This window comes from Felis catus, chromosome A2 (genome assembly GCF_018350175.1).
Source record: "Felis catus isolate Fca126 chromosome A2, F.catus_Fca126_mat1.0, whole genome shotgun sequence".
Taxonomy (NCBI): Eukaryota; Metazoa; Chordata; class Mammalia; order Carnivora; family Felidae; genus Felis; species Felis catus.
The window spans coordinates 153,607,588-153,621,407 of NC_058369.1; the positions used below are offsets into that span (position 1 = coordinate 153,607,588).

The window sequence follows — 13,820 nt, forward strand, 5'->3', positions numbered from 1 at the left end:
CAGCCCTACGGGATCACGGAACATGGTTAGGGCAGGGTCCCCAGCACGGTTTAGGCCCAGTCAAATCTGATGAACTATAAATTAAGTACCAGGCACAAACTAAGCTCTTTAAATGTACTATCTCATTTAATTCTAACAAAAACCCTACGAGACAGATGTAAATATTCGCATTTTACAGAGAAGGGAAATTTATCTCAATCTCGGGGCGATTAAGTTCTCTACACACCTAGGAAGAAATAATACTATAGCAAATAGGGTATTTGACCTACTTATTTTCCAGATTCTGTTCCAGGTGTTTGACACATAAAAATCATTTAATCTTCTGAGCAACCCAGTGAGTTAGGGCTGCTGTTATATCCATTTTGCAGATGAGGAAACAGAGATACAGAGGTATTAACTTGCTCAAAACCACATAGTGAGGGAATAGAAAAGGCAAGATTTATACACAGCTATCTGAGCCAAAAGCATAGGCTATTAACCATTGTGTTACGTTCATTTATTTAAAAATACATACACTTTTTTTTTTTTTTTTTTTTTTTTTTTTTTGGTGAGAGAGAGAGACAGAGGGAAAGGGAGAGAGAGAAAACCAAGCAGGCTCCGTGCTGTCAGCACAGAGCCCCACACAGGGCTCAGATCATGACCTGAATCAAAATCAAGGGTCTGACGCTCAACCAACTGAGCCACGTAGGAGCCCCTCTACGAACACTCTTAGAAAGACCTGTCAGCTCTGATAACCAAATATCTTATGATTTGATTCGCAAAAAAGGCTGCACATGGTCAATAAATGCTGCTGTAGAAATTTACATTATGTAAAAATCCAACCCTTCATTAATATATATAGGGTCTAATACAGGCACAGAAACGTTCTGTTAAAGGGGGTATCTCTGGGGAACAGAATTGCCAGAACAGCAGAGATAGGGAAGGAGACTCTTTCTTTTCTAGTTTATACTATTTTGTGGGTTTTTAATCTCATATAACTCTTATTTTTTCACAAAAAGACCAGGAATGTTCAAAAACGTAAATGTTACTAGGGAAAAAGTTAATTCTTCTCAACATCGCACTTCTCCTCTACCCCTCACATTTTTCCTTTCTTCTCTATTGGGAAGATGACAAAATTGCCACAGTAGATACTCTGGCTCCGTGGGTTCTGGGCTACAATGGCCTTTGAGGAGCAGAACCGGGCAGACAAGATATGCTGATGACTCAGGGGTGGGCTGGGAAGGTGAAAAGAGGACAGTGGCAGCAAAGACATTCAAAGCAAAGGAAGGTCAACCAGACCCTCTGTCTGTCCTCCTCCGCAGCCCGCGTGCTAATCATGAAATTCCTCGGACCACAGAAAAAGCCTTTCAAGCCACAAAAATATCAACTTGCGTTTGTTTTCAGCACTTTGCGGCTTACAGCTCAACTTTCAAGGACTTTACCTCGTGTGATAAAATTGAGAATACGAGTGTCCCTGAGTGGCCAAGTATAAACAAATCCCGGGTGATGTCTTCTGCCTTTGTAAGGGAGGGGAGACAGGCAAGCAATGGGAGGACTCAGGCTAACCGAAGAGGAGACAACCCATAAGATCGGAGAGTACAGTTTTAGGGCCCGTACTGTTTACTCTCAAATGGCAGCAACTAAAACTAAGGTCTCAGGATCTCTCCCACAAAAAGAGCTGAGAAGAAACATTTATTGACAACATTTGCCAAGTTTCGGTCTAGCTCGGTCAAGCTCATTTGGAGCACAAGGCTGCCACCTAGTGGCAGTTATGTGTTGGGCCATCACGTATAAGCCAATAAATAGGCATGTGAGCCTTCTGGAAATCCCTTTAGATCTGAAAGGCTGTGCAAGGAAGCACCTTTGTTTCGCTTGGCTCAAATCCAGTTGAGATAGATATAACGAACACAAAAGTTAACTCGTACCATTTTTTTGAAAAAAAAACTTGTGTCAATTCTAGGCGGTAAAATTAAGCAAAGCTAAGAGCAAATCCATACTTTGCTAGGATAAGGGAGATGTTACTCACTACAAGAAAATGCCAAGGTAAGGAACTTGATCCGGATGCTAATAACTTCTCTAACATGCATACTTTCCAGGCAACCAAGGGCCTTTTAAAGAAGCAATCATTAACCACCAGGGGTATAAATTATTGGAGAAGGAAGCAGATGTTTGAGCAACTATATGGAAAATGACCCAGGGGCTAGGTAAAGGGTACAGGTAGGACATTTACTTGAGTCCTACACAGTGCCACAAAACCTCCAGTATATGTAATTCTAGCTCAGTGTGTAAGTTTGTTGATTTCAAAGGTTCTGGCACTTTCCTCCCCTCTACATAGAGATCTCCTCAGCAAGACATTTTACGTAATAAATATCTAACCCAAGAAGACATTATTACCGGATCAATCCCAAATGGGTATGGATTTCCAGAGTACACTCCTGGAATGGCTGGGTCCAGCTGTAAATATGGATTTGTTTCCATTACATGTGCACTAGAGAGGGGAAAAGGAAAAATAAAAACAAAACCAGTGATTAACCAGAGGTAGAAAAAAACACTATAGTGCCGTTGGTCATGAACTTGTAAGCCAATCAAAGCCTCACTGTTGGTGTAACTCATCATTTGGCTCATTCAATCATTCCATGAATGGGTACTGAATACCTACTATGTGCCAAGTATTGTCCTAGGTGCTGAGACTATGCACATTACCATCTGGCCCCAAGACACTCACAGTCTGAGTCTCCAAAGGCTCTCAGCCTGGTGGAGTATTGTAAAGAAAAGCAGTTATACTACATCGGAAAAAAAGTCGGTCAGGGATGAAGGAGCATATAAGAAAGAAATCTCAGCCCGGGGACAAGCCTGGGAAATCATCCCTGCGTACACATGGGCTCATCTGGAGGTATAATTTGGCTTTCACCCACAGACCCTAATCTTCATGAAACTTAGCTCTCAAAAGTTGCAGTCCATTGAATGTCTTTATTTATTTATTTTTTTGCTCAGGTAAGTTTTTTAAATCTTAGTTTTTATTTTATGTGCAACAAAGAAATTTTAGAACAGAAAATTTCAAAACTACATAATAGTAGAGAGCATAATATATTAAACTTCCATATAGCTACCCATTCCCCAGTTGTCAATACATAGCCAATCTTTTCCATCTGACCCTCTACCCAGTGCTGCCTCCCACCAAATGAATCATTTCCGATTAACAGACCGCTACTTTTATCCACACATATTTTAGTATGTATTTTAAATGATACAGACTTAAAGAAAATTAACACAGTCTAGTATCATACCTTAAAAATTACGAGCAATCACTTAAAATCATCAAACATGCAATCACTGCTCAAATTTTCCCAAATTACTCATAACTTTTTAACTGTCGGTTTGTTTAAATCATTGAATGTCTTTAAATCAGTGTCCCAATTTTGCCCAGAAGCATGAACGTCAGTGGGTAGGAATTTCTTACTATCTCTGCAAGCCCCAAGGGGATGAGAATATTAGGGGTGTTTGTTTGTTTGTTTGTTTGTTTGTTTGTTTGTTTGTTTGTTTAACAGAGCACACATCTATAGAAGGGCCAAGAAGGAATACTGAAATGATGAAGAAAAGAGTGCTGGCAACTTTGGTTGGCTACCTAGAAATATACTCCCCCCCTCCTACAACTGAGGTGCTCGAAGGTGTTAGGGAGCAACAGGGGGGATCAGGAAGCCTGATCTCAATGACCAGACCCTCAGGACACAGTGGGAACAGATGGCCTCACTGGCCGTCTCAGACTCAGACCCTAATGCATGCCTCAGTGCATACGGTTACACTGAACTAGAAGAGGTTTGTTTGTGTGTGGACAAAGCCGCTCCCGATAAGAGGGAACCGGCACCCACAGCTAAGGCATGATCTCTGCTGTTGACATAAACAAGTTCACAGAACACCAACATCAGACAAAGCCACCCTCTGACCTTGGTGGATCCAGACAAAAACAAGACCGATCCACATCATATCTGATATTAAAATATGGACCTATCAAAATAAGGCCAATGCCCGAACCACAAAAATGACCAAACATTGCCCTCATCCTCCTCGAAGCCAGACCCTGGAGGCCCTTTCCCTACGTCCTCTTGCTGAGATGCCCATGCTCCCCCACTGGAACACCAGCTCCCTGAGTTAGTAAATTCAGTTCTGGGTGATGCCAGGCATGCTTCTGGTGGTCCTTGGCTGAAGAACGTTGTGACAGTGTCTAGTCAATTCCCAGGGAAAGCAAGCCCAAGACCTAGCTTGTGACTGGTGACCAAAACCAGCTTGCTGTGTCCTTTGCCACTCTGATGGATGACTGCAATTTTCTTTTGTCTCCCTGTTAATAAGGTCCCACTTCATACAAGGGATGCCTGGCATGTGGCTGAGTGTCCCTCAGACTGGGCTTGGCCTCCAAGAGCCTTGAATTGGGGCAGGGGTCATTCCATTCACAGGTGCATAAAAGAGTACTCGAGCCCACATTTGCAGAATGACAAAAAGCCAGGTGACTCGGACCTTTCCCAATCACGCTCCTGGGTAAATGAGATTTCATGGAGGTAGTTTGGTGAAATTGTGCTGCTTTAACATGCTTCAAAGCCCATCGCTATGCTTACGAGTTTACATCTAAAGAGCAGAACTAAGTAATTTGTCTTTAAATTTATGAAAGCTTTGTTCTCCTAGGCATCTCTTCAGGGTACTTAATCGTAAAGCAAGTACAAAAACAAAAGCACTTGTCAATATAGCCATCTGTATTCTGGAAAATGCCCTAACCTTCATTTCCTTCCTTCCTTCTTCTGTTCCTTCTTCCCTTCCCTTCCCTTCCCTTCCCTTCCCTTCCCTTCCCTTCCCTTCCCTTCCCTTCCTTCCTTCCTTCCCTTCCTTATTGTTTAATAGTCCTGTCCTCTACTGCAAGGAAGCTGGACCAGCAAAGAAACTAGGGGGGATGCAGTGACCCCCTCATGACACAGCCACCCACGCAGCCACTCCTCGCCAGCTACTCTATCCTACCTGCCCTCCTCACTCCAGCACCCAAAAGACAAACACAGGGAGCTGCTTATGAAAACTAGCCACCCCCTCCTTTCCTTTTGACATTGAATGGAGTCACTCTGAACCATCAAAGAAAATGCCCTTCAGGTGAGTCTGGGGCCTCGAGCACTGGAAACCAGTGATTTATATAATTCAACACCACATCAGGCTTCTGTCCTAAGTGCTCACTGCGTCCAGTCCCCTGCTGGAACTAGGTCTGCTTCAAATGCCACCTTCTCCTCCAGGGAACTTAGCTTCTGTGACTGACACCAAGATGCCCAGTTTGTACCTGCCTCACTATTTGTTTTCACAGTAGTGTTGGCACATGCTACAGACGCCATGATATATACTTAATTGAAATGTTACAAACTATCTCCACACAATAGAATGCCCAGCACAGTTACTGAGGGACTGGTTGGAGGTTGCTCACTCGGTAAATAAAATGGAATCATTCATTGAATTTGTGGGCACGCCTCTGAGCAGAGCCAGGCATAGACTTCTTGACCATGAAAAGTGCCCCTGAAGCCACCTGGACAGCCAAGCGAGTGACCCACCTCTGTCTGTAAACTTACTTCCACGTGCCATTTCTGAACATCGGTCGGACACTCCAAGAAGAGCCAAAGATGTTGAAAGACTTGGAGAAGCAGTCATTGTAAATCAAGCCCGTGTAGATGGAGAAGATGCCCATAAGGAGAATCAGATAGCGTCCGTGGAAGAAGGTGTTCCAGATCTGGTCTCAGGGAGACAGAGAAGATGGCCGTCAGGGGGCTTGGCACCAGAGCCCGGGGTCGAGGGGAATGTGTTATGGGATGTCTCCAGCACCAGTGGAACATCCACGGCAAGGCACACAGGCCCCACACAGAGGGGCCACAGCACACCGTGGATCAAAGCGATCCAAAGAGAGCACACACACCATGATTTCCCCGAGCCTACATGCATCAGTCAGAAAAGTCCTAGACCGGTGGTTGTTACTGTGGAAGAAAAACCATATAAGCCTCATAATCTTTAAGTCATCACTGGTTAGAAAACATAACTGAAGCGGAGGCTGAGGCCTCACACGTTATGGAGGGACATGAAAGTGTGCAGTCACTCTTTCAAGTACTTCTAGGAGACAAGCTCCGAGCTGGATGCATATGGCAGCTAAATTTCATGGCAAGTCAAAGCTCCACTCATTCTGTCATAAAATCAAGTCTTGTCTAAGCACGTCCACTAAGAAGAGTCAAGTGCTTTCTATAATACTGGATGATGGGTGTCAATCATTCACAGACCGGCCAAAGTGTAGCTCTGAGATTTCAATTCTTTATTCTAGGAAGCTACGGCTGTTACAATGTTGGTCGCACAAAACTATATTGACCAGAGGTGGAGTTTCCCACTAACCTCGCTTATGATTAAGCTGCTGTGACATCACTGAACTAGCTCTAGTTAAGACAACTTGTAATAAAAGTTTGCAGATATTCTTAAAATTCAGAACACAGCTAAAGGCATGTTTCCAGCTTACAAGATGTATTCCAGTGAACACAGAGCTCATAAGAACACTGAGCATGGACTGATTGTGGGAGAAGGGCTCTGCCATGAGAAAAACTATTTGTGATATTTTAAGTGAAAAAAAAGGCCACAAATTAACATGCAATATGTGAGCCCTATTTTTAAAAATGTTGAAAAATTTGTGTATAAGCCCAGAAAAAATACAGGAAGATAGATAAAAACATTAGTTGTGATTTTCTCTAGGTAGTTAAATTGTTGTATTTTCCCAATTTTAAAAATAAACATATATTGTTTTTTATAATCAAAGAAAAATTTTCATGTTAGGAGGGAAAAAACTTAAAAATAAAGAGAGATCGATGCCTTGTCAAGCAATGTACAAAAAACAAAAATGCTGAAAGAAATTGCACCACACCATCCAAAGCACTGACCTTCGGACAGGAATTTCTAGGCTGAATTTTGGCCCCTTTATCCTTTCTATCCTTTGCTTTTCATAAAACAGGTTTGTTTCTTTGGTGAAAACAACATACACATTTTTCAGATTCTACTTATAACCTCGGAGAACTGAGGCAAGGTATTCGACGGACACCCACCTCGTTGTTGGTCTTCTGGGAGAGCAAGCGTCTCTCATTAAGGACCATCCAAAGGGCTGCCAGGAGCATGATAATCCCATGACCACAGTCTCCAAACATCACAGCGAAGAGGAAGGGGAATGTGATGATGGTATAGGGAGCTAGAGAGGGGAGACCCACAACAGCCTGAGTCCTTCCCACGGCCAGTGGCTCCATCAAAGATCTGTCTAACATGATCCGTGACCCACAAGCCGGTTCCCTCGTATCTTGCTGATTCTGTCTTCCCTCCCCATCCCCAGCATTTGCTGAGCTCGCACACACATTAGCTTATCAATAAGTAAGCATTATAAGTCCCTGTTTACAGATGACCTGAGTTTTGAAGCAGTTTGGTGACTTGCCCAAGATCACAAAATGTATCGGGTCTTAAAACCAGTTTCCCATCTCTGAGTGTTTCGTATACTCCACATGTATCACACACCTCTACTCACAGGACACCCAGCCTATGGGGTCGCTGCATTACAGGTCACAAGATTAGGACTCTGCTTGGAGAAAAAGAGCACTACAGACTGCGTGGCTGAAGGGCACCTGGTCTACCCTTTTTATTTTACAAGCCAGACTACCAATATCACACAGCTTATGTCACTTAGAATCCAGTCTTCTGACTCCAAGTCCGGGAAGCCAGCTGTGTGTTCCCATCTCACCCACAAAACAGCTACAGCTCCGTGAAAATGTTGAGAGATGACCCCACTGAATCGTTAAGGAAACAAGAACTGAATTTGACTGCCTAATAAGGCGATGGTTCAAGGGAGAACAGGTGAAATCTTGACAAAGAACAAATCTTTCACTAATCACCATTTAGGCAACCAATGCAGGGCATTAGGAAGCCAAACAAAATTTTAGGAATGATCCAGTTTTAAGCAATTCACCTCCTAGGCCACCCAAGGGGTAAATCTTAACCAGTTTTCATTTTCAAGTTGCCCCATTATACAATGCATCAGACACTTTACCTGGGTTTATTTCCCGGTAACTGCCCACACCATATGCATCTACAATATTCTGGAAGCCAGCTGTGAATTTATTGGTCCTGTTAAATGTGGGAGGAGATGTTTTAGACTGCACTGCAGTCAGGATGGGGACCATGGAGGAGCCACTTAGTTCCTACAAAAAAACAAACAAAAAAAAATTGACAAAAACGTAAGGAAGAGTGTCAGCACATGGATGTCCAATTCCTGCCATCCCTTATAGGTGAACTTGGGACAATTTCTTGACCTCTCTGACACCCATGACCACTCTGTAAAATACCTTCCTAATATCTAATTTATCTTACAGGAGAGTCATCAAGAGAGTGGAGTTCTGGCCATTTCCATTCTCCTGCTCCTGCCAATTCACCTGTTATGCCCAGTTCTGGGTCCTCTCCTCTTCCTTTCTCCCTACTCACACCCTCAAGAGTTAACCCACTTTCTTGATTCTGCCCTTTTCTTCCAAATGGTCCTACTCCCTCCCCAGTTTCGATTCTGTTTTAATTTCCTGTCTGGGCTTTCAAACTCTCATGTCTCAGCAACCCCACAATATCCAGGAGCCTAAAATCAAACTCATCAACTTGCCCCAAAGCCAGGTTCTCCCTTGGCCTCCCTGCTCCTTCAGCAGACTCCGTTCTCCAGATCCCTGAACCTTGGGAATCATCAGACGCGTCTCTTCTCCTGGTTCAATCAATCGATCACCAAATCCTGCTGATTGTCCCTTTAAAGTCCTTCTTTTTCTCGCTCCCATAACCACTAGCCTAGCCCTGAGCCTTCCCATTTAGCCTGTGCTCCAGATGGTGCAATCCTTCTTTCATAAAATAAAACAAACAAATACTGCTTCTGTCATGTTACTCCCCTACTCAAAAATCTTCAAAGGCTTCCTATTACCTAAAGAATGGAATCAAAATTCTTCCATTTGGTCATCAAGACTTCCTTCCAATATTGACTATTACTCCCTTCACACCTTCACCCCCACTACTTCTGCACAGAAACCAGGTGACTTTACACCAGCCATCTCTCTTCTTCACTTACCCAGGTATGAACCGTTCCCCAGGCTCACTCCCCAGGAACCTTTCGGTCAGTCCAAAGTCTAACGGTACTTACCACCTGCACACTCAGTGGGACTTCGCACTGGCTAAATGACTGCCCATCAATCCTCCTAAAATGCCATGAGGTCCGTATCACCTTCCTACCCAGCCCCACTTGACAGGTGAGGGAACAAAGGTCCAGAGAGGTTAAGTAACTTCCCCTAGGTCCCACCGCAAGCTGTGGAGTTCTTTACTCTTTTGTGATATATCTTTTCATGTGTGAGATTATGATCTCCCTAAGGGCAAGAATTATGGTGCTTCATTTTTCTTAACATGTGCCCCAGCAGCTGACATAACGCCTGGCATAGAGTAAGTATATTTTGCTTGTTTGTGATGCTGACAATGAAAGTTAGCCTATTACACTTCTCTCCTCACCTCCTACCCACGTAGAGCCTTCTACTCCTATCTGGGAAAGACTTGTTATTTCAGAGGACTGAAGACACTGAAGAAACAGTCCGAAGCAGACTTGTAGAAGTTTGGCCCCTCTGTGATTACAGGATGACCCTGTCTCGTTCACATACGTGCGTCAGGACACCTCCCCGGTGGCCCTGCTGTCTTGTCCATATCGCACGGAAATGTTTCTAAGATGCAAACTGGATTGTGCCGCTCTAGCATGGGCATAAAATCAGATCCCTTATACCACTGTTAAGTCCTTCAGGACCTGCCCTGCAGCCTCTCCCTGACCTTCTTCCGATTCTTGAAACTTGCCACACCTTCACTCCACCCAGGTGGGCCTGCACTCCACGCTCCTCCCCACCTCCATCCACCTGCTCACTGATGACCCTTCCATGGTTCAGCTCAGGCATCACTTCCTCTAGGGAGCACCCCTGCCCTTCCCAAGCTGGGTGAAATGCTCTTTTTAGGTGTATTGTTGGACTACCATATGGGGACATTTAAATCCAGCCTTCTGGCTTCAGGATCACAGTCAGGTCACTTGTACTTTGTGTGACTCAGTTTCCTCATATGTACAAAGGGGATAAAGATAGCTCCTGCCTCCTAGGCCAATTCCATGTCAAGGCCTTTACTTCCAGATCCTTCAGCTTGAAATTTCTCCCTCCTATCCTGTCACCTGCTCCTGCTCCAAGCCACCCGCTCAGAGGGGCCTTCTGAGGGCAACAGCCCTATCACAGTATTGTTAAGACCTAAAATTCCAGGTGTCACCTTGATGTCTTTGAGTCCCACAGGGCCCCAAAGTCTAAGCCATGAGTTCCTCTGTTTTCATCAGATTTGCCTCCCATGGGGGGGGGGGGGAGGGGGTGGGGAGGGCTCCCCACCCAGCTAGCTCTCCCATAGGCCAGACCATTTGCACACTGCCCAGTCTTCGACCCAATGGGCTTCACCCCCCTGCCACCCCAGAAAGGTATTCTAACAAGCTACTCACGTCCTCCCATGGAAACTAGACCCCCTCCTCTTGTGGGAGGCTGCCTCCCATAGCCCAGCTGGCTCATTGTGCCCCCAAGTGCAAGCCCCAAGTACAACCTCCATGCGGCCCTGTGTGGGGAGTGGTGTCCTCCTGCCCTGAGCTATAAGCATATGTGACTAATCAACCGCTGCCAGTTTCATGTGTCCGATGGCCAGTGTTGTGTGTTTGGCCATCTTGTACCATTTACGGCAGAGTTTCCTTTCTTCACCAACGGGGTGAACAGGTGATCAGAACAAAGCCCGTCTCCCCCCACCCCATCCTCCACCATCTGCCGCCCTCCTGCTCACCACCATCACCACCTGAAATCACATTAGTTATGGACATGCCTACTATCTGTCTTCCTTTCTAGAAAGTCTGTCAGACCAGGGCTTCGTTCTGCCTGCATAGCCCTGGATCTGTTCCTGGTGCACAGTGACCATCTGGAGAGGTGAACGACGAAGGCTGTAAGATTAACCAAGGTACAGAGTGCAGAGCATAGCTGTGGGCACAGAGTGAGCACAGGGGTCTGGCTGTTTGTCTTTCCGGCCAGACGGTGACCTTCATGAGGGAACGGACATACCTATGGTCACACCGCATGTGGGACCTACAGTCTCATCTAGCAGAGTGACTAGCACATTAGTGCTCAACATGCGCTTGCAGTAAATCAGAGAGATGGTGGATATCTGTCAAACATCGAGAAGAAAAGGAATTTTCTGATACATGCCCAGCACTAGATTAAGAACTGAAGATACAGGGGTGCCTGGGTGGCTCAGTCAGTTACACGTCCAACTTCGGCTCAGGTCATGATCTCGCAGTTCGTGAGTTCGAGCTCCGCATTGGGCTCTCTGCGGACAGCACAGAGCCTGCTTCAGATCCTCGGCCCCCTCCCTCTCTCTCTCTCTGTCTGCCCCTCCCCCACCTGTGTGCACGTGCTCGCTCTCTCTCTCTCTCTCAGAAATACGTAAACATTAAAAATTAAAGAAAAAAAGAACTGAAGACACAAAGATGAAGGAGACTTGCCATTTGTCACCAGCAAGTCACTTATGAAGTTCATGTGACGTAGGAGGATGACAACCTTAGCACCTGACAGAGGGGCTGCGGAGGCTGGACGTGACTCCTCCTCCCCCTCCCCTGCTCCATCTGCCACTCACCATGCCTTGCTCTAATGCCCTCTTGATGCGCCCAGTGTCTGCCACCGGGAACCAGATTTCAGCAATGACGCACTGCTGGGTGACGTCAATGTTGCACATGTTCAGGATGTGGTAAATAGCTTTCATCTTCTGCACTTTAATGACCCAGGAGTGCCAGTTGGCAGCTGCTTCTTGGAGGAGGCGCTGACGGTGAGACTCTGTTTGTGTGATGACCTGGGCGAGACAGACACACAGAGAAACAAGGAACACACAGGGAGCCCCGCAATGTGGCAAAATGGAAGCTCGTCAGTCATAAAGGCTTCTTCCGCTCTGGGCTCCCTCCCCTGGCCTGTGGCCCTTCCCCGCCCTCAACCCTCAGGAGCAGAGCATCTTCCCTTGTAGAGGTTAATACCCTTGGGCAAAGATCGTATCTTCCTTTTCTTCTAAATTCCTTACAGTACTATTGTCATACGTTGAATTGTGTCTCCAAAAAAGATAGGCTGAGTCCTAACCGCTTGTACCTATGAATGTGACCTTATTTGGAAACAAGGTCTTTGCAAATGGAATTAAGTTAAGGTCATACTGGAGTGGGGTGGGCCCTAACTAATACGACTGGTGTCCTTATAAGGGATTTGGACATCTAGGCACGCAGGGAAGAATGCCCTGTGCGATTCAGGCAGAGACTGGAGTGAGGTATCTACAAACCAAGGAACACCAAGGATTGCAGACAACGACCAGGGGCTAGGGAGATGTCTATATGTCTCTTCGGGCTGCTATAATACAATACCATAGAGGGTGGCTTACAAACAACAAAAACTTATCGTTTGCAGTCCTGGAAACTGGCGGTCTGAGATCAACGCACTCACCATCACGGTCAGGTGAGGATCCTCTTCTGGGCTATCCTCACATGGTAGAAGGGGCAAGCGAGCTCTCTGGGGCCTCCTTCATAAGGGCACTAATCCCATTCATGGGGGCCCCCTCCTCATAACCCAATCACTTCCCAAAAGCCCCATCTCCTAATACCATCACCTTGGACATTAGGTTTTCAACCCAGGAGTTTGGAGGTGGGGGCAACACAGAAAAGGACCCCTTCCTAGAGCCTTAAGAGGAAGCACGGCCCTGCTGACACCTAGATCTCAGATTTCCAGCCTCTAGAACCGTGAGAGAATAAATTTCTGTTGTTTTAAGCCACCCGGTTTGTGGTAATTTGTTATAGCAGCCCGAGGAAATTAATACATCTATCAAAATGCTTTTCGTACCTAATGTCTTCAATAAACGACAAGTGAATTAATGAAGGAGGGAATGGACAATTTTGCCCACAGAGTTTATTTATTTAATGGGATTCATTTTTGTTCAGGGCTATAAGAGAGTACCCTTCTCAGCAACGTTCTCAGGTGGCTCCCCAGGAGCGTAAGTTTGGCATAACTTCTTTTCCCCATGAGGTTTTCCTAAAATCTAGTAGGGAGCGTTCGGGGACAGGAGTTCAAGCGTAATTGCTTTAGGGAAGCACAGTCTCTTTGACAAGTGAGAAAGAAGGAGGAGAAGGGATTAAAGAAATTAAGCAAAGATTTTTCTGGGAAGGCAAAGACGTTTGTTATCCTAAGAGTTTTGAAACACACACACATCCGCACACCTAATTCCTGAAGATACTCACGGAGGATCCAGAACTGTGCTAACAACCAACACGGCAGACACATGCGGCCATTAAAATTTTAAACTTAATTAAAATGAATTGAAAATAAAAATTCAGTTCCTGGTCAGTCAGAGAAAGACAAAAATCCTATGCCTTCACTCACATGAGGACTTTAAGAGACAAAAGAGATGAACATAAGGGAAGGGAAACAAAAATAATATAAAAACAGGGAGGGGGACAAACAGAAGAGATTCATAAATATGAACAAACTGAGGGTTGCTGGAGGGGTGGGGGGAGGAGGGATGGGCTAAATGGGGAAGGGGCATTAAGGAATCTACTCCTGAAATCATTGTTGCACTGTATGCTAACTAATTTGGATGTAAATTTTAAAAAAGAAAATTTAAAAAAAAGAAAAAAATGAATAAATGTTAAAAAATTTAAAAAACAAATTTTAAAAAAGTGAAAAAAACATTCAGTTCCTCAGCTGCCC

At 45.1% G+C, this 13,820-nt stretch overlaps 1 protein-coding gene across 3 annotated transcripts in view; it reads right to left on the reverse strand.

Annotated features, from left to right (window-relative positions):
• Positions 1-13,820, reverse strand: part of ATP6V0A4 (ATPase H+ transporting V0 subunit a4) — a 101,242-nt gene that overhangs the window by 43,693 nt on the left and 43,729 nt on the right. For all 3 annotated transcript variants that reach the window (XM_019825880.3, XM_019825881.3, XM_011280577.4), the window contains 5 exons: positions 11,719-11,931; positions 8,063-8,213; positions 7,077-7,216; positions 5,574-5,731; positions 2,374-2,467 (listed from right to left, as the gene is read on the reverse strand). In XM_019825880.3, coding sequence (XP_019681439.3) covers positions 2,374-2,467; positions 5,574-5,731; positions 7,077-7,216; positions 8,063-8,213; positions 11,719-11,931 — 756 coding nt within the window. The remainder of the gene's footprint in view (positions 1-2,373; positions 2,468-5,573; positions 5,732-7,076; positions 7,217-8,062; positions 8,214-11,718; positions 11,932-13,820) is intronic.